The sequence below is a fragment of the Polyodon spathula genome, chromosome 40 (genome assembly GCF_017654505.1).
Source record: "Polyodon spathula isolate WHYD16114869_AA chromosome 40, ASM1765450v1, whole genome shotgun sequence".
Classification (NCBI taxonomy): domain Eukaryota; kingdom Metazoa; phylum Chordata; class Actinopteri; order Acipenseriformes; family Polyodontidae; genus Polyodon; species Polyodon spathula.
Window position 1 is genome coordinate 2,282,818 of NC_054573.1, and position 25,223 is coordinate 2,308,040.

A 25,223-nucleotide genomic window follows, 5' to 3' on the forward strand; every position below is an offset into this window, starting at 1 on the left:
ACCTCCTGGTTACAAGCCCGTTTCTTTAACCACTGGACGGACGGACGGACGGACGGACACACACACACACACACACACACACACACACACGGTTGTGGTGGTGGATGTTTTGGTACACACACACACACACACACACACACACACACACACACACACACACACACACACACCACACACACACACACACACACACACACACACACACACCTTGAGCGACAGTATTGCTTTAAATTTATACAAACGGTATTGAACTGCTGCGATTGTATTGTAATTGTGCTGGGCGCCTGTCTCTTTAAATAATCTTATTAACTCCGTGCATTCCGCGATAGCGAGAGGGAGGGAGAGAATGGAAGTACACTTGGGGTGGTATAATTGCCACCCCCGTGTGTAAAAAAAAAAAAAAAAACACTCATTTTAAAAGAGTGAGTGGTTGTGGCGGGGTTAAACCTCGCCTACCATGGACAGCACCCGCCCCCAATTTGGATGATGGTACGTTGTCTTGAAGCTACGGGATACAAGACAACCCTGCACCAGAACAGCGAGACTGTTGGAAACAGTTTTGAAAAAAAAAAAATTGAAGTTTTAGAAAGTTGAAGACGACGCGCTTTTTTGCTGCCGCCAAAAAAGAGTAAAACGACTTTTTTTTTAAAAAAATATAAAATTATATATTTTTTTTTTTTTTAAATTGAGAAAAAAGGTGTCTTTGAAAACTATAAACTTTTGATTTAAGTTTTCTTTATCGACTTCAAATAAATAAATAAAAAAAGAATAACAACAGAACGTAGTTTTCAATTCTGGAAAACGATTAAAAAAAAAAAAAAAAAAGAAAAGTTATCTAACATGGGAAGAAACGTGGGATACCTCGCCCTGACCGTTTTGCTTACCTGCACCTTTGTTTTGGGAAAAACTCTCGCCCAAAAAGGTAAGCGCTGTGTGTTTGGAAACACCGGGGTTTGAACGGTAAACTGCACAGTGTGCAGAATGCAATGCACATTGAATCTCGTTCCTTCTTTGAAAAAGCAACTCAGTTACACGAGCCTAGTCGGGACGCATCTGCTAGACAATTTACTGCAAGTTTGTGAGAAACGAGCGAATACCGTCACGGAAATACGCATTGGCTTTATGTAAATGTAGCGGTTAATATATAATCTATAGTTACCGCATTTCTGAGATAATTCCTGTGTATTGATTAAGTGTTCTGTTGCAAGAACTTCTGTTAGGTGTTAAAAGACATTAATCTGAAACCTTTTGAAGTATTGTTGATTTAATTATTAAGCAAAGGCAGTAGTTCTAGTAAGTGGAGAATGCAGTTCATTATTATTATTATTATTATTTATATTATTATTATTATGTCCATTTAATATGTGTCTTCTTTACCAATGAAAAACAAAAACACCTATATTTTCTTTGTAGTAGCCTACAAGCAGAACGAGCGAGTTGGATTATTCTGAATAGTCTATGGTTCATTGTGTGGTGTTTGGGTTCATTTTTCCTAGAGAGAAAATGCTTTAGCAGACCTCTCTGTGCATTGCTCCCCTATGCTTTACCAGACCTCTCTGTGCTTTACAATGCTTCCCTGTGCTTTACCAGACCTCTCTGTGCTTTACAATGCTTCCCTATGCTTTACCAGACCTCTCTGTGCTTTACAATGCTTCCCTATGCTTTACCAGACCTCTCTGTGCTTTACAATGCTTGCCTATGCTTTACCAGACCTCTCTGTGCTTTACCATGCCTCTCTGTGCTTTACAATGCTTCCCTGTGCTATGCTTTACCAGACCTCTCTGTGCTTTGCAATGCTTCCCTGTGCTTTACCAGACCTCTCTGTGCTTTACAATGCTTCCCTATGCTTTACCAGATCTCTCTGTGCTTTACAATGCTTCCCTGTGCTTTACCAGACCTCTCTGTGCTTTACAGTGCTTCCCTATGCTTTACCAGACCTCTCTGTGCTGCTAATACAATAATAATAATAATAATAATAATAATAATAATAATAATAATAATAATAAATCATTATAATATGTTATAAATCAGTGGGAACACAAACTCTGATCTGCTGACATTCTTTCTCAAAGAAAGTGTATTGAGTTGATCAGTCTGGGCGCTTTCTGAGAGAGAGAGCGAGAGAGAGAGAGAGAGATAGTCTGTGTTTCCGTTCGTATTTTCAAACATAATAAAGCCTGCGTGTTTGGTTCATGACCCCGCTTTCAAGTTCGTTCTCCTTTCGCGGGTTACCCCCCCCCCCCCCCCCCCCCCCCCCCCCCGAGTCCCGGCACACAAAGGTATCTTCAGTTATAACAGACAATTGAAAAACCTTCTGTGAGAAAGGATGGGGGGAGGAGAGAGAGAGAGAGAGAGTGAAGGGAAGGGGAGAGGGCGATAGACGGAGCAAAATAGGGGTCTGGGAGGGGAGTCATGCTTTTTTGCTCCAGTCTGGTGTTGACAATCTCACAGGGTGTGTCTGAATGCCGTTTGCAAGGGAATAATAACGTCAGGCTTTCAAAATGCTATTTTCTTTCAAAGTGTTATTGTCTTTAGAAGTGCTAAAAGTACCTTAATATATTTAATTACAAAAAAAATAACAGACATTGAGACACCAGCGTGGTTAAACACTCCATACTCCCGGAGGCCCTAAGAGGTGAGATAGATTCAGCGACAAGCGTTTCCACTAGAAGTGTTTCTCGGTGTCCTCAACGGAAACGCTCTCTTTTAAAAAGACTGAAAGAAAACAGAACAGACTTGGTTACAAAGGTTTCCACTGAAACTAAGAAACAGTGAATCCAACGAATTAAAAATCAGACTATTTGTTTTTGTCAGTAAAAAAGCAAGTTCATCCAGCCAGCCAGCAGTGAAACAATCAAAACTCAATAAAGAAAGACGTTGAATGGGATTTGAAGCCCTACCCTTTCAGTATGGATTTGACATCAAAAAAGGGGGCTAGGATGGGTTAGCTGGGGGCCACAGCGTGAGAAACAGAGCAGTCATTTCAGAAATGCAGCCCTCTCCCTCCGTGCCCCACCCCTCGCTGTGAGAGGGGGAGTGTGGGAGAGTTCTGCTCCCTTCTCCCATGGCGAGGAGCTAAAAACTGTACAAAAGTACTGATATTTGACGACGGGAGGAAACGTAAACAATTAAAAAATGAGTTTGTTGAGGTCAGTGCCTATCGGCTGTGTTAAGGAGCCCCCCTCGGTTGGTGTCCCGCAGGCTGGCAGTTCGTGGAGAGCCCTGGGAATGTGACCTCGTCTCTGGGGAAGCCCGTGAGACTGCGCTGCGGGATCCGGGGTTTCGGGGAGCCCCCAGAGATCATCTGGACGAGAGACGGGGAGCCCCTGGAAATGTCCGACACCAACCAGTTGACCCTGCACCTGGGGGAGGAGGAGGAGAAGATAATGTCAGTCAGCGAGCTGCGGTGCTGCCAGCCCCGAAAAGAGAAATCTGTCCAGTTCAGCGAGCTCTTGAAGTTTCGACCGAGAATGTGAGACAAAGAACCACGTTTTTCAACAAGAAGTGTTTGGCAAACAAGTTCAGTATGTTTTTACAATGCTTCCGTATGCTTTACCAGACCTCTCTGTGCTTTACAATGCTTCCCTATGCTTTACCAGACCTCTCTGTGCTTTACAATGCTTCCCTATGCTTTACCAGACCTCTCTGTGCTTTACAATGCTTCCCTATGCTTTACCACACCTCTCTGTGCTTTACAATGCTTCGCTATGCTTTACCATACCTTTCTGTGCTTTACAATTATTCCCTATACTTTACCAGGCCTCTCTATGTTTTACAATGCTTGCCCTTTCATTACCAGACCTCTCTGTGCTTTACAATGCTTCCCTATGCTTTACCAGACGTCTCTGTGCTTTACAATGTGCTTTACCAGACCTCTCTGTGCTTTACAATGCTTCCCTATGCTTTACCAGACCTCTCTGTGCTTTACAATGCTTCCCTATGCTTTACCAGACCTCTCTGTGCTTTACAATGCTTCCCTATGCATTGCCAGACCTCTCTGTGCTTTACAATGCTTCCCTATGCTTTACCAGACATCTCTGTGCTTTACCATGCTTCCCTATGCTTTACCATGCTTTCACTGTGTTTTATTACACTGTGCTGTGCATAGGAAAGTTTGTTCTCTTGTTGTTGTTCATTGCTTTCCTCTCCTTCCCAGGATCTCATCTGTCCAACTGTCTGACATGGGGGGGTACCGCTGTGCCCTGACAGAGGAGGAGGGAGAGCTCCTCTCTGAAGAGGGCTACCTGGAGCTGGAAGGTAGGGACCCCCAGCAGGACTCTCCTGTGATTCAGACACCCAAGAATTGGGTTTAAATATTTAAATGTTATCAGAGACATGAAGGCCAGTGGCAATTGCTCTAAAAGATTCCCCTTTTAAAAGCACAGCAAAGTGTAATAAAGCACAGTGAAAGCATTGTAAAGCACAGAGAGGTCTGGTAAAGCATAGGGAAGCATTGTAAAGCACAGAGAGGTCTGGTAAAGCATAGGGAAGCATTGTAAAGCACAGAGAGGTCTGGTAAAGCATTTATAGTAACACAGCAAACCAGGGTAAACTATGATAAACATACAGTGGGAGAACTGCAAAAATACAGGGGTCACTTTTTTATAAGGCTCCGAACTATCCTCTCTGTTTAAAGGATTACAGTTGCCTCCATGTGTGCAACAGACTCCCATTTACCTTAAAACAGTGTAGTTCCGCAAGCCCTCAGTATGGAAGTGTTGTGCTGCAGTATTCCATATAGGGAAGTGACTGGCTGCAGATGAAGAGGTGAACAGCGCCCCTCTCATTGGGCTGTTCTGTTTAGTCTGCCCGCGGCACAGAGAAGCAGTGGGAATAGGGGTCCGGTCAGGGAAAAAAAGTCCTGGCGGAAGTTTTGGAAAAGCATTCTTAGAAATTCTCAGTTGCAGTCTCCTTTATAAAAGTGTGCTGCAGTGATGAAGGCACGACAAATAACTAGCTTGGCTATACTTCTTGCTGTGGTTTAGAGTGTATATAATCAGGGTCTAGTGCTGTATATTATAAAGACATTTCACAGGGCTGGATCTCATCAATATCAGGGTCTACTGCTGTATATTATAAAGACATTTCAGAGGGCTGGGTCTCATCAATATCAGGGTCTAGTGCTGTATATTATAAAGACATTTCAGAGGGCTGGATCTCATCAATATCAGGGTCTACTGCTGTATATTATAAAGACATTTCAGAGGGCTGGATCTCATCAATATCAGGGTCTAGTGCTGTATATTATAAAGACTTTTCAGAGGTGCTGTGTCTCATCAATATCATGGTCTAGTGCTGTGTATTATAAAGAGGGCTGTGTCTCATCAATATCAGGGTCTAGTGCTGTATATTATAAAGACATTTCAGAGGGCTGGATCTCATCAATATCAGGGTCTAGTGCTGTATATTATAAAGACATTTCAGAGGGCTGTGTCTCATCAATATCAGGGTCTAGTGCTGTATATTATAAAGACATTTCAGAGGGCTGGATCTCATCAATATCAGGGTCTAGTGCTGTATATTATAAAGACATTTCAGAGGGCTGGGTCTCATCAATATCAGGGTCTAGTGCTGTATATTATAAAGACATTTCAGAGGGCTGTGTCTCATCAATATCAGGGTCTAGTGCTGTATATTATAAAGACATTTCAGAGGGCTGGATCTCATCAATATCAGGGTCTAGTGCTGTATATTATAAAGACATTTCAGAGGGCTGGATCTCATCAATATCAGGGTCTAGTGCTGTATATTATAAAGACATTTCAGAGGGATGGATCTCATCAATATCAGGGTCATACGTGCTGTATATTACACAGACATTTCAGAGGGCTGGACTCTCACAGATGGGGGGCTGATCTCCCAGAACGGGGTCATATCGAATGGCGCAGATAGCAAACTTGAAAGCGCGACAGACATAGGGCTGGATTCTTCCCAAATCTAGGGTGCCCAGGGCTATCCGAGAGCCACCTGATTTCCAGTGGTGGCTGGTGAACAAACACCTATCACTCATTGGACTGCCGAGCGTCGACACAGCCACTGTCGGAGCCATGTGAAACTGATCTGGCGCTGGCTGTCTCCCCGGGGGGCCCCCCAACCACCCCCACAGCCCGCACATTCTCCGAAACAGTTGTGTGACCCTGCGGACTCGCCCTGACAGGGTGACCTCAAACGCGCTCTCACTCAGGAGAGGTAACGACAGTCCTCCAATCTGTAAGACGCCCATTCCATCAGTTATAGAGATCGGGAGAAAGACATTCAGAGGGACTGTGGCCTCATCAAAAGATCCATAGTCCACTGAGTTCATAGCTCTACCACATTTATACTTGCTAAATTCTCCCGACACTGTCTGAGTAGGTAGTCCAAGCACGACATATAGGGCATGGATCTCACAGGGGGAATAGTAAGTTAACATCCAGATTGACGAAGTATTATTATAAATGCGGTGATCAGTCTCCCGGGCCTCAGTATGGTCTAGAAATCGACATATCAGTGATCTTCGGGACCTGTAGCTCTATATTCAGATCAATCGGCCATATAAGAGAGGATCTCAACTGGATCTCATCAATATCCAGGTCTAGTGCTGTATATTATAAAGACATTTCAGAGGGCTGTGTCTCATCAATCTCAGGGTTTAGTGCTGTATATTACAAAGACATTTCAGAGGGCTGGATCTCATCGATATCAGGGTCTGGTGCTGTATATTATAAAGACATTTCAGAGGGCTGGATCTCATCAATATCATGGTCTAATATGATAAAGTCTCCCGACCAAGATAGTTATAGGTCCGCAGATTCACTGATCATATAATATTAAACATGTAAAGTCTCGTGACTCGAGAGTAGTTATAGTCCCCAGATCACAGGAACTCTAATTATCTCGAGTCCAGACCAATTAGTGTATAGTCTTCATCATTTCAGAGGGCTGGATCTCATCAATATCAGGGTCTAGTGCTGTGTATTATAAAGACATTTCAGAGGGCTGGATCTCATCAATATCAGGGTCTAGTGCTGTATATTATAAAGACATTTCAGAGGGCTGTGTCTCATCAATATCAGGGTCTAGTGCTGTATATTATAAAGACATTTCAGAGGGCTGGATCTCATCAATATCAGGGTCTAGTGCTGTATATTATAAAGACATTTCAGAGGGCTGGATCTCATCAATATCAGTGTCTAGTGCTGTATATTATAAAGACATTTCAGAGGGCTGGATCTCATCAATATCATGGTCTAGTGCTGTATATTATAAAGACATTTCAGAGGGCTGGGTCTCATCAATATCAGGGTCTAATGCTGTATATTATAAAGACATTTCAGAGGGCGGGCTGTATTAAACATTATTAATGAAGGACAAAATAATACTCATCAAAACAATATAATCATATCTATATTCATACATAATGTCGGGATGTATAAAATAATCATAATAATTTAAATGTTACAGTAACTGGCAAAAACATCACTGTGAATCAGAACTCTTGAAATTAATACTTTTTTTTAAAAGATTTTTAATTGGAGGACGGTTTTTGATAAAGGATGATGCTTTTGTTGTTACTGAAATCAAGCAGTCAGATTTGTTAATTTATATAACTATATTATATATATCTCGGTGGCACTATATATATATATGATATACTATAGTAGTGTGTGTGTTTTAGAGAGGGTTTAAAGTTTTATTATTCAAGAGCTTTTACAGGAAAACAAAAAAACCCACCTTCCTTTTATAATGCCCAAAAGTTTTGCAAAAGTTTGTGATATTTCATAAGCATGTGTGTACAGTACAGTACCCCCCACCCTCCCCCTTCAGCGCCTGTAAATAAACAATACAAATCCTTATGAATAAGGATTCTAAAAAGGAGGACTAAGGGTTAGATTCAGCTTTAAAAAAAATAACATCCTGTCCCCTTCGTCAGCAGGCTTGCATCCTGAGCCATCTGCTTTCAATTCCAAACTTCAGGAAGAAAGAAAAGCTGGGTTTCTTTTCAAAAAAAAATATTGAACTTAAACAGTAACAGCACTTGTTCAGTTAGAGGAACTTCTGTGGTTTCAGTTTCCGTTGTGTTATTTAAACATACTTAAAACAAACGTCATATATTCAGTGATAGGCTTTTCCACTGGAAATCTTTCTCAAAGTCTCCAATAGAAACACAAAAGAAACTCCATGAATTCACATTCTTTAATAAAGCAGTTCTTAAAAAACAGTCCTTAGGGTTTTGTGAACAGGGTTCCTGAACTGAACTGAAGACTGCTTTAATATTGAGAGAGTGACTTGCTGTCTTTCGTCCTGTCCTGTTGTCTGTCTGTCTGCCTGTCTGACAGGGCTCAACAGGAGCAGTTCGTTCTCGTGTGAAGCTCACAACAGGAAAGGGGTGGCTACGTCCACGACGGGCACAGTCACAGGTAGGGTCCCTAACTTCTTGCTCTGCCAAGCTAGGGGCTCCCCAGAATTCAAGGGGCACACAGGGAAGGAAAGGCAATCTTACCCTTATGAAGGTGTCTCTGTAAAAGTACAGCAAAGTGTAATAAAGCTTTGGGAAGCATTGTAAAGCATAGAGAGGTCTGGTAAAGCATTGTAAAGCACAGAGGGGTCTGGTAAAGTATATTAATATACATGGTAGACCAGGGTAACCTATAGTAAATGCAGAGTATAACCGTGGGATGAGCACAGGGTAAAACCTGAAATTTGCGTGTGTTTTTGATTGTTCTTATTTTTTATGTCTGGAAGTTATCCCAGACAAACCTCAGAAACTCAAGCTACACTCAAGAACCAACCAGTCACTGGAGATCTCGTGGGAGCCTGGATTCGGAGGGGTGTACCCCATTACTGTGTACTCCATACAGGTAGGGCATCCTTCAGCACAGCTCTCAGTGTAGCGGGGCACAACAGCGACCGGCCTCTGTGTGTGTGTGTGTGTGTGTGTGTCTGTTTCTCTTTCTCCCTCCATCCCTTATGAATCCCTCGTTCTCTCTCTGTTTCTCTTTCTCTCGTTCTCTATCTTTTTCGCTCTCTCTTTCTCTGGCTCTGTTTCTCCATTTCTTTCTGTTTCTCTGTTCCTCTGGTTTTTTCCTCAAGCACTCTCCAGTACGTCTCCCAGTCTGTAGAGCAAAAAATAGGAACGGAGAGGATAGATGGTCTGGAGTAGCACACCTTGGTGTTTCGAGTGGTGTCTTCCTATGGGGAAGCTGGGCCTCGGGTTTAACCCTTCACAAGCCTGCCTGCTATTCTAATTCACTGCTGCAAAATGCTTTTTTTTTTTTTTGAAAGGTTAAAAAAAAAAAAAACTGTCATTTAAAAAAAAAAAAAAAAATTTGGAGAATATTTTTTAAATAAAAGTCCTTGCATAATATCTGCAAAAATCATCTACTCAAAAAATACTACTTGCATTTTTTCTCTTTACAATGCTTCCCTATGCTTTACCAGACCTCTCTGTGCTTTACAATGCCTCCCTATTCTTTACCAGACCTCTCTGTGCTTTACAATGCTTCCCTATGCTTTACCAGACCTCTCTGTGCTTTACAATGCTTCCCTATGCTTTACCAGACCTCTCTGTGCTTTACAATGCTTCCCTATGCTTTACCAGACCTCTCTGTGCTTTACAATGCTTGCCTATGCTTTACCAGACCTCTCTGTGCTTTACATTGCTTCCCTGTGCTGTGTTACACTTTGATGTGCTTTTACTGTTGGGAACTTTTACAAGGGGTTTTAAAAGCGTTTTACCTCGGAAATGAGCAATCCCTTTGGTACTGAACACCCAGCCCTTCATGCATCATGATCTCATTCATCAAACATCTCTGTTCTCTCTGTTCGGTTTCTTATGAAAAACAAAATGCCAGATTTGTGAGTCGCGCTGCTCTGGTCAGTGTTATGGGACGTCTTTGTTTCCTGAAGGTCGTGAGTCACTGTGCTTCTAAACTTTCAGGCACGCTGCAGTCACCTCTCCTTACACAAGTCTACCACAGTATAAGCACAGCAAAGCGTGTTGAAGCTCAATGAAATCATTGTAAAGAATAGGCAAGCATTGTAAAGCACAGAGAGGTCTGGTAAAGCATAGGGAAGCATTGTAAAGCACAGAGAGGTCTAGTAAAGCATAGGGAAGCATTGTAAAGCACAGAGGTCTGGTAAAGCATAGGGAAGCATTGTAAAGCACAGAGAGGTCTGGTAAAGCATAGGGAAGCATTGTAAAGCACAGAGAGGTCTGGTAAAGCATAGGGAAGCATTGTAAAGCACAGAGAGGTCGGGTAAAGCACAGGGAAGCATTGAAAGTATCTTTCTTCTTTTTTTTCCTCCTCCACAAAACCAAAACTTTTGCTACAAAAGATTTTTCCTCTAATTTCCGGTGGGTTTTAGATGAACAACGATTTTTTCTGTGTGTGTGTTTGAAACTGTGTTGTTAAATGCTTGAACCCCATACCTCTGTCCAAAACTGATTGATATTTTTCCACTGTCTCTCTCCTCTCTCTCTCCTCTCCTCTCTCTTAACAAAGCTTGGTTATTGGGGATCACACCTCTATAGGTCCACATAGGACACAATGGGCACACACACACACACACACACACACCACACACACACACACACACACACACACACACACACAGAGTCAGAATTTTTTACTGTTTGTCCGTTTCAACAGGAGTCTCTTTACCATCCCTGGTGTCTTAAAGGGTTACTTGTTCCTGAAATGTCACATCTAAACTAATCTCTTTATATTTTTGTAGATTAGACTCACTTTGTATAGCGTTTTCATAGACCTATGTACACCAGGGTGTAACCAATAACCTGACCCCCCTGCAACAATCTCCCCACTTGTAGTTTGGACACTTTGATTCACACAATGCTGCTGAGAGACAAGTGAGAGTTAAAGTCTGGCTGAGAAGTCATGCTGTTAAAGATTCATTCTGCATGTGCTGTTATTCATTGCTAACTCTGACTTCCACCTCTGGAAAACGTGACTCACGAACCAAAAACAGAAGTGAAACAACACTGTCTTTTTATTTTTTCTGCTTTGCTGGGAGATGAGGGCTGGCTGTGATCCAGAAGACACTCTGTTCAAATGCTCACAGCCCCCTTCCTCTTTTTCTCCTGCCACAGGCCTCCGAGCTATCGGCAGGTCACGTGATCTACAATCAGAACATCAAGGCCCCGCCCCCGCGTCACGTGATCCCGGGCCTGGTTCCGTTCACGGAGTACCGCGTCCGTCTGTCCTGCCTCAGCAGCGAGGGGGTCTCGGATTGGACAGACTGGGTGACCATGGCAACGCTGGAAGGAGGTGTGTCTTTTCTGCACGTTTGGAAGAAATAAAATGCAGAGAGAATTTGCCCTCTAGCTGATAATTTGCCCTCTAGTTGCATGTTGAACTTTGCCTCGCCATGTTGGAAGCTAAGGTTTGAACAGCAGCAGGACGTCTGATCTGCTTTTGGGGTGCAAAAATACCCCAGTCATTTTCTAACTTGCAGACATTGCATCCTAAAATATATAGTTTTCAGTAAGTTTTCGTCGTTCAGTTCATGGAAGAAGAAAGACTCTTTTTTTTTTTTTATTGTATAAAGAAATATGTTCAATTCTCGCCTGTTAGACAAAAAGATGCCGGATCTGAGCTCCGTGCCGATCCAATACAAGTCGATTCTTCATTCATCCTGAATCTCGGTTTCTTAGTGTCGGGTTACTCCTATTACAAATACATGTTAGAAATACATTTGAAGAAAAACAACAAAAAAAAGAATCTACCCTGAATGTTATGTGTTCCTTTGATAAAAGCCTCAGTTTAACTGCCTCCTGCCCCCTGACTCAGTTAGACTGTCTTTCCAATCCCCCAGCCCTCTCCAAATAAACAAGCAGACAAATACGCAAGCTCTCTGTGGGAACGGGAACTCAGGGGAGCTTCAAATTTAATATATATGTATTTTATATTCCCAGATCCTAGCCAGAGTTCTCAAGTTTTTTCCAAGCGGATACCCGTGTATGCGTGTATGGCTGGGGGGGGGGTGTGGGGGGGGGGGTGGGGTTGGGGATTGCCAAGGAATATCGCTACGGTCCTCCTAGTGTAAAGCGCACTTGACTTGGACAGTTTTCTCGGGGCGTCTGGTGAACAGAACCTCGTCTGTTTAACCGGTCCAGACGACTTGAAACTCCTCTAAGGCAGAAGGTCTCTCTCTCTCTCTCTATCTCTCTCTCTCTCTCTCTCTCTCTCTCTCTCTCTCTCTGTTGGAATAATCAGAAGAGGGTTTGCTTGAGTGGAGATGAAGGGGCGAGGTTCGTTGGATCAGACGCATGTGGAAACAGTTGAAGCCCAAACACTTCCTGATGTCATCGTCGCTAGCTGGAACACACGAGAAAGAGAAGGGGGGGGGGGGGGGGGGGGGGGGGGGGGGTATTATCTTTCATTTCTACCAGCGAAAACGTTGTCCGCTTTTGCACTCCCTTCTGACGGAAATCTCAATCTGTTTGTGAAATGTACAAAGATTCCTGCAGATTAGTGCGCATCGCGACACAAGCTCAGTATTCAAATTCTTTCAACTGAGCCTTCGTGTCTCTCTCTCTCTCTCTCTCTCTCTCTCTCTCGTGCTCGCTCATGTTAAGTTTGTTCACGCTCAAGCGAGGGCGGTTACAGTCGCACCCAAGTATGCCCGAGTTTCGCTCCCGCCAATGTCAGCGTGGAGTTCAACGGCAGCCTCGCTCTGGTGAAGTGGGAGGAGCCAGTGGGCCGGTTGAACGGAATTCTGAGAGGATATCGGCTGGCCTATTGGAGCCAGGAACCAGGAGAGGTGAGTTGCTGACTGTGAGAGCGCCTCTCTCCCTCTCGCTCTCCCTTCTCCTCTGCCATCTCCCTCTCTCCCTCAATCCTCTCACTCTCTACTCCTCATTCCTCTCTCTCTCGCTCTCTCTCCTCCTCCTTTCTCTCTCTCTCCCCCTCACTCCTCTCTTAGAGATAGCTCCTCATCTGGGGTCTCCGGTAGAGTCACTCCTCTCGCACGCTCTCTCTCTCCCTCTCTCACTTTCCCGACTGCCTCTAACTCCTACTGTGTACCATTTGCTAACGCCTCACTGAGATGACAGGGGCGCGGCTGGTGAAGGGCCTTCCCGGAGAGACACGCCCTCTCCCCACACGAGGGAGGCCTCTCTGTGCGGGTGTGTGCGGACCCCGTGGGCGGGAGTCCGCAGGAGGGCACTGGGCACCCACCGCCAGGGCCTCCTCCTCCCTCCAGCCATGTGAGTGGGCGCCATTCGGAGAGACTGAAAAAATGGTCGAATACCGTCACCCTCGTACAAGCTTCCTGTAATAAAAGCGACCAGGCGTCAGACAATGAAATCACAGACAACTGTTCTCTCTCTCTTTTTTTGTTCAAGCAGAGATGGGGGAGCTACAGTCTGGCGGTAAGAGCCCCCTAAGCCTCCCTCCTTTCTTTCTTTCTTTCTTTCTTTCTATAGATAGATGATGGCTCTTCACTACAAAGTATAACCAGGTCACTACTATGTTTCTGTGCTGCTTCACTTCTGCAGTTCAGCAGCACAATAAGCTGGCATTATGAAACACATCAGCGAGGGAGAATCGAGGTTTCTGAAACATCTTTTTATAAATGAACCTGCAGCACTAAAGTCACTCATACGTACGTTTGGGTATAGTGTTTGTGGGGACTTTGCGTTGACTCTCACTATATTTTTTAATTACTATGCCTAACTCCAGGGTGAAAGTCGACAACAAACAAATTTGGCCACTGTTTTAATTTGTTTTAAAAAAATAATAGACTGTTTAATGTGTTAAGGGACTCCTGTATCCTCATAAGATAGGTATAAATCTGCCCACACACATAGAGATATAAGAACACACACACACTGACATAACAGAACACACAGACACACAGAGACATGATAAAGGGGTTTCAGTTGCTAATTCAAGCTCTCTCGCTCTCTCCCCTTTCTCTCGCTCTCTCCCCTCTCTCTCTCTCTCTCTCTCTCTCTCCCCTTCTCTCTCTCTCTGACTGGGCCGACTCTGTAATGAGGTGCAGGATCTCTTTCTGTGAATCTGTTTTTCTGAGTCATTATTTTGTCGAGTGCTCTGTAATGATGTTTGCCTGCTTGTAAACTGAGTTTAGCTGATGTTTACAAGATGGTGAATACATTCTTTGAAGTTTTACTGAAGCCAAAAGCTTGAAAGGGAAAAAACTAAATACAGTTGCCTACTTTTCATCTATATATAGTGTCTTTACTTATTTATTTGTGTGTGTAAATATATATATATATATATATATATAATATATGTACAGCTGTGGTCATAATCTTATCATCCCTCTATAGAATGAACTCATTTTGCTTCATGAAGTCGAAAGAAAACTGCTGATTGATGTCACGTTAACATACTGAATTGCACACTGCTTTGGAGTTTTCCAGTTACTTAACAAAAAACTGACAATTATAAAAGGTGACATTTCGAAATCTGACAGGACATGTACTTTGCTGCATGACGTGACGATTCCCGAAGTCCTCCGAAGGACGTTATCATTTTGTACGTTTCTTTGGTTACACAATGTTAAATAAAAGATCTAAATTATGCTCATGCAGTTTTTTTTTTTTTTTAAATCCTATAATTCTAGGTGATGTGAAATGTTTGGCCAAGGTTGTGTGTGTGTGTCTATCTCTGTCTGTCTGTCTATGACATGTGTCTGTCTGTCTATCTCTATCTAATATTTCTTTCAATCTCATAACTTCTATCATTCTCTCTTGTACTTCAATCCCTTCCTCCTCTCTCTCACACTCTCTCTATCACTCTCTCATGTCACAGGGTTGCCAGTATCCCCGGGTGAGTTCTCCTGGCACTGGTGGTACGTTGTCATGGCTGTTTCCGTGGCGATCGCCTGCACGGTCATGGTCGCCGTGTACATTGCCCGACTCCACAAGAAAGAGGCGCAATACAAGTGAGTCCTAAAATCCAGACCCTGCACCCCTCGTAAACATCAACCACAGTAACAGCTCGGTGTGATGCAGTGAAAGCATTGTAAAGCACAGAGAGATGTGATGAATTACATTGCATATAGAAATAATTCGAATTAATTGAATTGAATTACATTGCATATAGAAATTATTTGAATGAATTACATTGCATGTAGAAATTACCTGAATTGAATAGAATTGCATTGCATGTAGAAGTGATTTGAATTGACCACGTCCTTCATGAATTAAACTGTCCTAAGACTGTCTCCTGACTCCCTGTGTCCCGTCTCTGTTCTCAGGGAAGCGTTCGAGCCGATGACGGAGAGAGGGGAGCTGGTGGTGCGCTACCGAGCGCGGCGTTCCTACAGCCGCAGAACCACAGAAGCCACGCGTGAGTACCGCTGGCAGAGCGGTCCAGACTTGCCTCCGCGCACTTCTCTGTGCTGTCACTAGGGGGAACCCCAGTACATCTTCGCAGGGATACCTCGTTTTGCACGATATAACCGGAAGAGCAAACCTAAACCGGACCGTGTTTTCTGATACAATTGTGTATTATTTTTATATATAACTGAAAAAAAGTCTTGCATTGTAATTGTGTACAGTCAGACAGTCATTATTACTGTCGGCGATACAGGCTGTACATTTTTTAAAAATGATTATTTATTTATTTATTTATTTATTTATTTATTTATTTATTTGTATGAAGGCTTGATTTGAACTCCGTTACGTTTTTAGCTTGGTTCCAAACCAGCTGAATGGATAGACTCTTCATTCACACTGCTTTAAGACGAGGGTTGCCATGCCGACCCACATTGAGACCCACCCCCCCCGTTTGCACATCACAAGGATTCTGGCAGGTCACCCATACCCCCCCCCCTTTACAGACAAGCTGTAACAATCCTGCATGTTAATTACAACTCATTAGATGGAGAGAGGCTTTGTTGCTTTTAGTTTCATGCAGTGGTTGGTTTGGAAATAAAACATTACCAGGCATTATGAGGGAAGAGGGATAGCATGTTTTTGTTGGAAGATCTTTTTTTTTTTTTTTTTACTAAGTAAATTTTCTAAGAAAGTAAGGTCATAGGGTTATTATGGAGGCAGACACAATGCCGTATCAGATTTTTAGAAACACACACACCCCCACTCGGAGAACGCTGTTCCAGAATGAACTCCTACAGCTGGAAACACTCGGATCCCTCCAGACGGCTACATGCGTTACTGTCTCCCTCTGGAGGCTATCGTGTAGTACTGCAACCTCTAGAGCCTGTGGTGAGATGCCGAGTCTGTATTTCTGTTGGGTGCTTGTGAGTTTCATGGGGTCAGCAGCAGGAACATCTACCCCTCAGTGTGGAACTGTAAAGGGTGAGGTTTTCTTGCTCTCCTTCCTTCCCTCTTCTTGTTTCTCTCTCCCTTCTCTCTTCCCTCTCCTATCTGTTTCTTCTCTCCCCATCCCTGTTCCCTCTCTCCCTTCTCTCCTCTCCCATCTCTCTCCTCTCCTTATCTCTCTTCCCTCTCTCCTTTTCCCTCTATCCTCTTCTCTCCCCATCTCTCTTATCTCTCTCTCTTTCACTGCAGCTGAGCTGAGTTTTTCTTTGTTTTTGTTGGCCGTGGCTCTGTGGAAAATGCGACTCAGATTTAAGAGAGGTCTGCGTTCCTGCTGATGTCACTCAGCTGGAGGAAAAGAAATAATGAGAGGGTTTGAGGCTCAGCAATGCTGGTGCAGATCCAAGTACACAGGCAATGACAATTCAACTGCTCCAATCACACAGGCAATGACAATTCAACTGCTCCAATCACACAGGCAATGACAATTCAACTGCTCCAATCACACAGGCAATGACAATTCAACTGCTCCAATCACACAGGCAATGACAATTCAACTGCTCCAATCACACAGGCAATGACAATTCAACTGCTCCAATCACACAGGCAATGACAATTCAACTGCTCCAATCACACAGGCAATGACAATTCAACTGCTCCAATCACACAGGCAATGACAATTCAACTGCTCCAATCACACAGGCAATGACAATTCAACTGCTCCAATCACACAGGCAATGACAATTCAGCTGGATTTTAAATGTTTTAGACTTTTTAAAATTATTCTATTTTTTTTTTTTTTTTTTTTTTTTTGAATTTTCACTGATTTCGCTGTCAGTTTACAGCCTCTCTACAGAGAAGTGGAAAATTCGCTTCTGATCAGCTTTTAAAACTAGGAAATGGATTGTCTGGTAAAGCATAGGGAAGCATTGTAAAGCACAGAGAGGTCTGGTAAAGCATAGGGAAACATTGTAAAGCACAGAGAGGTCTGGTAAAGCATATGGAAGCATTGTAAAGCACAGAGAGGTCTGGTAAAGCATAGGGAAACATTGTAAAGCACAGAGAGGTCTGGTACCTTGTAAACTAAAACCACCTTGTGTCCTTCGTCCCCAGACCATTTCGTATATTGTAACATTTCCATTGGGAACATTTTCAGTACTAACCCTTGTAAAAGTTTCCCACAGTAAAAACCCAGCTCTTTGTAATGTGACAGTGTATTCAGTGCTAACACTGTGTTCTCCTCCCTGTCTCGTCCTGGCTGCTGCAGTGAACACTCTGGGCATCAGCGATGACCTCAAAGAGAAGGTACTGCACGCTCCCTCCATCCCTCCCTCCCTCCATCCCTCTGAAACTCACACCAGCAGAGACTCTGGGAGAAGGTACTGCACGCTCCCTCCGTCCCTCCCTCCCTCCTGAAACTCACCACAGAGACTCTTGAGAATGTACTGCAACTCTCCCGTCTCCTCAGACTCCCTCCCTCTCTCTGAAACCTCACACACAGCAGAGACTCTGGAGTAAGTATGTGACACTCTCCATCCCATCCCTCCCCTCCAAGGTACTTGCAACTCGCTCCCTCCCTCCCTCTCTTCACAAGTACCCACCCAGCAGAGACTCTGGGAGAAGGTACTGCACGCTCCCTCCCTCCCTCTGAAACTCACACCAGCAGAGACTCTGGGAGAAGGTACTGCACGCTCCCTCCCTCCCTCTGAAACTCACACCAGCAGAGACTCTGGGAGAAGGTACTGCATGCTCCCTCCCTCCCTCTGAAACTCACACCAGCAGAGACTCTGGGAGAAGGTACTGCACGCTCCCTCCCTCCCTCTGAAACTCACACCAGCAGAGACTCTGGGAGAAGGTACTGCACGCTCCCTCCCTCGCCCTTGTTTCAAGAGTGTGTTCATAGTTTCTGTCGTTCTTTTTTTAGGAGAGTTTGGCTCTGTGATGGAAGGGCAGCTCAGTCAGGAGGACTACGTCCTCAAAGTTGCCGTGAAGACCATGAAAAGTGAGGAAGCATCAGCACTGCTGTAGTGTCTCTGTCTCTCTGTGTGTCTCTGTCTCTCTGTGTCTCTTTACAGCTGTGGCCAAAAGTTTAGCATCACCTATATATATATATATATATATATATATATATATATACTTGCACCATGTGTAGTTTATTAGGTGTGTGATGTCTCTCTCTCTCGCTGTCTCTCACTTTGTCTCTCTCTGCAGTAGTGAGTGTGTGATGTTAGTGTCTCGCTTTGTCTCTCTCTGCAGTAGTGAGTGTGTGATGTTAGTGTCTCGCTTTGTCTCTCTCTGCAGTAGTGAGTGTGTGATGTTAGTGTCTCGCTTTGTCTCTCTCTGCAGTAGTGAGTGTGTGATGTTATTGTCTCGCTTTGTCTCTCTCTGCAGTAGTGAGTGTGTGATGTTATTGTCTCGCTTTGTCTCTCTCTGCAGTAGTGAGTGTGTGATGTTAGTGTCTCGCTTTGTCTCTCTCTGCAGTAGTGAGTGTGTGATGTTAGTGTCTCGCTTTGTCTCTCTCTGCAGTAGTGAGTGTGTGATGTTAGTGTCTCACTTTGTCCCTCTCTCTGCAGTAGCTATCTGCACACACAGTGAGATGGAGGATTTTCTTCGGGAAGCTGCCTGCATGAAGGAGTTTGATCATAGCAACGTCATGAGACTGATCGGTGAGGGTGACCCTTCATTCTACAGCTGTGTGTCCAAGTGTGTGTTCAGAGAAGATAATGAACTAGCCCCTTCTCAAAGTGAAGCACAGAGAGGATAATGAACCAGCCCCTTCTCAAAGTGTAGTAAAGCACAGAGAAGAAAATGAACCAGTCCCCTTCTCAAAGTGAAGCACAGAGAAGATAATGAACCAGCCCCTTCTCAAAGTTGACTGCTTTGGTATCCCCCTGGTAAAAGCACAGCACAGTGTGGTAAAGCTGAATTTGAAGATGTCCCTTGTGGAATTTGTCAGGAATCTCATTAGAGAGTTGAACTGTGCATGTTAGAGCATGTATAGGCATGAGAATGGCCGCTCTAGAGCACTGAGAGCGTCGGGATTATCGCCTGCATTGTTAGCGATAACGATCCGTGATGTGGAACAGAACAGAAAAGCCAGAAAATCCCTTTTCCTGCAGTGATTTTAGAGGACGGATCTCAAACCAAGAGCACTAGAGCAGACATTTTCAAAAGAGCTCTGAAACAGACTTTAACGTCACAAGTGTAAAAAGTTATCAGGATTTTAACGGTGAAAAGAAAAACGACAGCAGGTCATTTAAACAGTTGTAGCAACGCGTGGGCAGCTCTGTATTTTTCAGAACCCACTACATGCTCTGTCATGAGCAGACAAACACCTGTAGTAGTGATGAGGCTACAGACAGGCATGGCTAAGCAAAGTCAAGGGTAATAATTCTGATAAAGGAGACAGACAGACTTCTCTTTGTAATACAGAGCTGGGTTAAATTGAAATAGGGAATTGAGACTGGGAACGAAGTCCAAGAGTGGAACCCCCCCTCTTACATCACTGCTTCCCAGAATAGGGAGGGGGGGGGGATGATGTAACAACATTTTTGCATCATTGCAAATTGCTAGTAAGAAGCAGAAATATTGGAATTAACAGAATTTGTTTGAAAAATTGCATAACTGCATCGATAAGGGCTTTTATAGCTATTCAATATCATGTCACGTGATGTATGTGTGTGTGTGTGTGTGTGTGTGTGTGTGTGTGTGTATATATATATATATATATTATATAATAATATTATATATCTGATATATATATATATATATTTATATACATATATATAAATGTGTGTATACATGGATGAAGGTTATATTTCATCCTGAGGCATTCGAAAAAAAGCCATTTATGCCACAGTAGTGATGTCACAAAGTGATAATTCCTCTAGAGGAAAATATACTTGAACTGTGACCCATTCGACTCCGAGACCATCGCTTTCAATTAAAAAAACAAAATGCCTCCTTTTCAATCACTCAGCAAACACCCGCAGTGCAGAAATGTTCATTAATGATCAACAAAATGAGAATATGTTTAAAAAAAAAAAAAAAAAAAAAAAAAAAATGTAGAGCTATATGTGTGTTTTTTTGTGTTTCCTATTGAGAGGAAAGATATATATTTTTTAGACTGACTGTGAGGAAGCAGAACTGCTGTCTGTGTCGCTGTCTCTCTCTCTGTCTGTGTCACTGTCTGTCTCTGTCTCTGTCTGTCTATGTGTCTCTGTCTCTCAGTTCTGTTTAAGCTCTGGGTACATTTTGGTTTTATTTCTAGTACCAGCTATACAAGCTCATTATTGTATTCCACCTCTCTCCCCTCTCCTCTCCTCCCTCCCCCTCTCCTCTCTCACATCACCCTCTCTCCCCCTCTTCTCTCCCATCTCTCACCCTTCTCTCTATCCCATCTCTCCTCTCCCCTCTCCTCTCCTCCCTCTCCCTCTCTCTCTCCCCTCTCTCATCCCTCTCCCCCCAGGCGTGTGTCTGCAGAGTGTGGAGAGTGAGGGGTACCCCTCCCCGGTGGTGATCCTGCCCTTCATGAAGCACGGAGACCTGCACAGCTACCTGCTCTACTCCCGGCTCGGGGACAGCCCTGTGGTGCGTATCGGGACTTGCTATAGGGGCAGGGTGTAGAGGGGGCTGACTATAGGGGCTGGGTTATAAGGGAAATAGGAACTGGAGTTTTAAGGAAGCAAGCCATAGGAGACTGTATATAGGAGCTGGGAGTATATATGGGGCGGTCTATAGGATCTGGGGTGAGTAGCATACTGTATATAGGGGACATTCTATTTGGGATGATGCTGTATACAGAGGGCTGTCTATAGAAGTCTTGTACTGAGGCAAGCAGCGGTTCAGTGTGCTTCATCCAGGGTCATGGTTAAAGCTGACCCCCGTGTGAAATCCTGCTTCATACGTTCTAGGGAGATTTCTGTTGCTGTGCTGATCTGAGGCAGCGTGGTCACTAGAGCTGTGTGTGTGTGTGTCAGTCTGACTTTGCTGCTGTCCTCCCTCCCTTCTCCCCTCAGTACCTGCCTGTGCCAATGCTTGTGAAGTTCATGACGGACATCGCTCGAGGGATGGAGTATCTGAGCAACAAGAACTTTATTCACCGTGACCTGGCTGCTCGGAACTGCATGTGAGTGACCCGCGCACATATACACACGCATGCATGCATGCACACACACACACACACACAAAAACGCACGCACGCTCCCCCCCAATAAAAACAATGGGTGATATGAAACAAAAAAATATGTCATGAAAGCCATCCAAGAGTTTGATTTAAATAATAAAAAAGAATCATTATTTGTGTTTAGAATTGCTGCATCTGTTTTAATATGCTTTACCATACCTCTCTATGCTTTACAATGCTTCCCTATGCTTTACCAGACCTCTCTGTGCTTTACAATGCTTCCCTATGCTTTACCAGACCTCTCTGTGCTTTACAATGCTTCCCTATGCTTTACCAGACCTCTCTGTGCTTTACAATGCTTGTCTATGCTGTATCATGCTTTCACTGTGCTTTGGTAATCTACTGTGCTTTTACTGTGAGACACTTTTTTATAAGGCAGTGTTGGCTCCTGTCTGACTCAGCGCCTCCCCCTGCAGGTTGAATGAGAACATGACGGTGTGCGTGGCTGACTTCGGGCTCTCTAAGAAGATCTACAATGGGGATTACTACCGGCAGGGACGGATCTCCAAGATGCCGGTGAAGTGGATTGCCATCGAGAGCCTGGCCGACCGGGTCTATACGAGCAAGAGCGACGTGGTGAGTTCGGACTGGGCTCCGGGGGTGTCCCGTAGAACCAGCCCGAGATCCGGGGGCGCGAGCCGAGACTTTGACAAGAACAAAACCCAGTTTACTACTTTACCTTCTGTCTGCTGTGTAGAGGGGTGCCCAGCTGTCTGTGTGTCGCACACAGCCTGTAAAACACCAGCTCTCTCTCTCTCTGTGTTTTGTCTCGCACGTCACTTCCAAACTCATCTCTCCTTTTCTCTCTAGTTTCTATCTGTTCTCACACGTGAGTTTTACACTCTTCCTCCCTCTCTCTCCCTCCCCCTTTCTCTCGTTTCTCCCTCTTCTCACATACTCCCTACTCCCTCCTCCTGTCTCTCTCCCCCTCCCTCTCTTTCACATTCTCAACCTCTCTCCCACGCTCTCCCTCTCTCTCAGTGGTCGTTCGGGGTGACGATGTGGGAGATTTCTACCCGGGGTCAGACCCCCTACCCAGGCGTTGAGAACAGTGAGATCTACGACTACCTACGGCAAGGGAACCGACTGAAGCAGCCGCCAGATTGCCTGGACTCCATGTAGGTCACCTCTCCCTTCAGCTGCAGCTCCGGGCAAACGCTCAGCATCTCCCTGTAGAATTACACTGCTGCTTCATAAAGCTTTTCCGTATACTTAACAGGGAAAACTAAACTAACAACAATTGAAAGATGTGACATTTCGAAATCTAACATGAAATACTACTGCACTGCTATTGTGGTTTCTGGTAGACTTTTTTGCGAAATCTTTTTGTACTTTCTTTGATTTACAGGATGTTAAATAGAAGATCTAATTGATGTTCATATATATATATCTCATTTTAAATGATGTCTCAATCTGCCCTTGCAGCTACACCTTGATGTTCTCCTGCTGGCTGCTGAGCCCCAAGGAGCGGCCCAGGTTTGAGTCGCTGCGCTGCGAGCTCGAGAAAGCCCTGGAGGAGCTCCCCAGTCTCCAGGAAGGAGAGGAGATCCTGTACGTGAACATGGAGGAGCCCATGGGGGGGCCTCAGGGCCGGGGGAGGGACGGGGCCCCGGAGCTGGGGGCCGTGGGGGGCCAAGACCCCTCCGACTGCCTCAAGGGGCCCCCCTTCTCCCTCCTGGGCCCCCCTCTCAAGGGAGGCTCCTGCGTCACCGCCGTTGATGTGCACCACAGGTCGGGGAGGTATGTGCTGTGCCCGGCCCAGCAGGAGAGCACCAGGATGCTGAGGGCAGAGTCTAGGGAGAGCCTGGAGCTGAGAGAGGAGGGGGAAGGGGCAGAGGAGGGCCCCCAGCCACCTCCTTCCACACCTCCGCTGGGAGGCCACACACCAGGCAGCTGCAAACCCAAAGCCCCATGGCAGTGACGGGCACTGAGCTGGGAGCTGTGGAGCCTGAACTGGTGTTGGAGGGGATTGTGCGATAACCCGACAACTGCTTTATCCTTTGAGGAGCACTGATCTACTGGGACTGACCACCACACACATAACCTCTCGGCTTTTGTAATCGCTGGGAGAGAATTGATCGAGGAATGTGGGACTGATCGTTAGACCAGTAGAAGTCCTCTGCTTTTTGAAATACTAAAAAGAACTTTTGTAGATTAAATGACAGACGTGTCCACGAGAAGTCCTTCTCGGTGTCTTCACTGCCACCCTTTTCTCAGTCGCTGGGGGGACAAAGAACTGGGACTGACCAGACCAGTAACTTCACTGCTTTCCTTCCACAGTCACTGGGAGAGAACTGAGACAATATGAGACTGATTACTAAACCAGCAACTTCAACGACAGACAGGTATCTGGGACTGACCATTGACTCTAAAAACAAGCTCAGCAAAGTCAAGGACAAACGTTTTGACTGGAAGTCTTTCTCAATGTCTTCGCTGCACAGGAGAGAACTGTTTTGACAATATACTGGTACTGACCAGCTGACCAATACTCCTGTCCTTCACGATCACCGAGACACACGATGAGAACGTCGGTAGGAATCTGTGCATTTCCATGAGGGGAAAAAACCACAGTGCAGACTCTCGCAGCTCCCCAGTACAATCCCACTGAAAAATGAGTACAGTCCCCTATCCAGTCTCCCAGTAGCAGGGATTGAAACAAGACTCCCATTGCATAGCAGTTTGATCCATTCTCTGTTTTTACTAGGAGTTTAATAGCAAGACGCACCCGAGCTTGTTGCCTAGACACACTGGGGCTGATCAAGCTGGTAGTAAAACCTGGACTGGGTGACACTGCTGTGCAGTAGGATTCGTAATTCCATCCCTACAGTTCACACCCACTTATCAGTAATGTCCCAGAAAACCAGTACAGTTCCCTTTACAGGCTCCCAGTACAGACCGCCAGTTTGCCAGTACAAATACTTTTGAAACAAAATTCAGGGTTTTCAGACTTTTCCAGTCATATAAAGCCTGAGGGTTTTTTTGGAATAAAGGTACTTAAATAAATAAATAAAACAACACATCAGAACCATAGAAATTTCTGCAAGAGTCGTGGCCAAAAGTTTTTTTTTTTTATTGTTTTTAATCAGGTGATGAGGATTGAGGTGTGGCTGCCCTTATTAAGATGGCCATCTCTCGAGCCGTAAGGTCAGTTCCATCTTGAGGAGGGCACAAAAGTTAGTCTCAGTAGCGCCTCCATCTGTCTGGAGGCCGAACTTCACTCCTCACCCTGTCACAGGCTCTAAGAGAAGGTTTCATGTGTTCGAAAGCATGCAGTTCAGCTTTAGGCTGGCTCATCTTTCTGTGCCTGCGGCCGGAGAATTATTCGCTTTATCACTGCCAGACACACGATACATGAGCCTAGGAAGCTTGCAAAGCGCCTTTTTTTTTTTCTTTTGTCTCTCTTGAGCTTAACAATTTAAAAGAAAAAAACGAATGATTAAAAGCACAGTGTTAATGTTTTTTTTCTTCAAATGTATAAATGTTTAAATAATATATATATGAATATGAATGTCGCATCACAAGGTAATAGCCAGGTAGCAGTAACACTTTACATTGTCTTGTAATTGCTGTGTATTTTCATAGTAGATCTTTTACTATCACTACAATGTTAAGGGTTAGGTTTCTAATGTTCACATCTAAGTACACTGTAACTATGCTTGATAACATTGTAGTCATGTGTGAGCACACATGTATTTACTAAGTAGCTACTATATAAATACACAGTAATGAGAGACACTTCATGTAAAGGGTTACCCAGTTAGCTTTGTGCTTGAAATAGGTACGCAGATT

The 25,223-nt window shown here is 44.4% G+C and overlaps 1 protein-coding gene across 1 annotated transcript; it reads left to right on the forward strand.

The window, feature by feature from the left end:
• The first annotated feature begins 671 nt into the window (after positions 1–671).
• Positions 672–24,163, forward strand: LOC121304836 (tyrosine-protein kinase receptor UFO-like). Its single transcript, XM_041236246.1, is given in 20 exon segments — positions 672–922; positions 3,202–3,406; positions 4,157–4,307; positions 4,805–4,827; positions 6,128–6,189; positions 8,244–8,399; positions 8,725–8,840; positions 11,090–11,267; positions 12,578–12,766; positions 14,778–14,910; positions 15,226–15,317; positions 17,517–17,554; positions 17,556–17,628; positions 18,174–18,251; positions 18,823–18,915; positions 20,718–20,839; positions 21,268–21,377; positions 21,851–22,010; positions 22,416–22,552; positions 22,860–24,163. Coding segments are annotated over 20 exon segments (2,694 nt in total). The 5' UTR covers positions 672–840; the 3' UTR covers positions 23,356–24,163.
• The last annotated feature ends 1,060 nt before the right edge of the window (positions 24,164–25,223 follow it).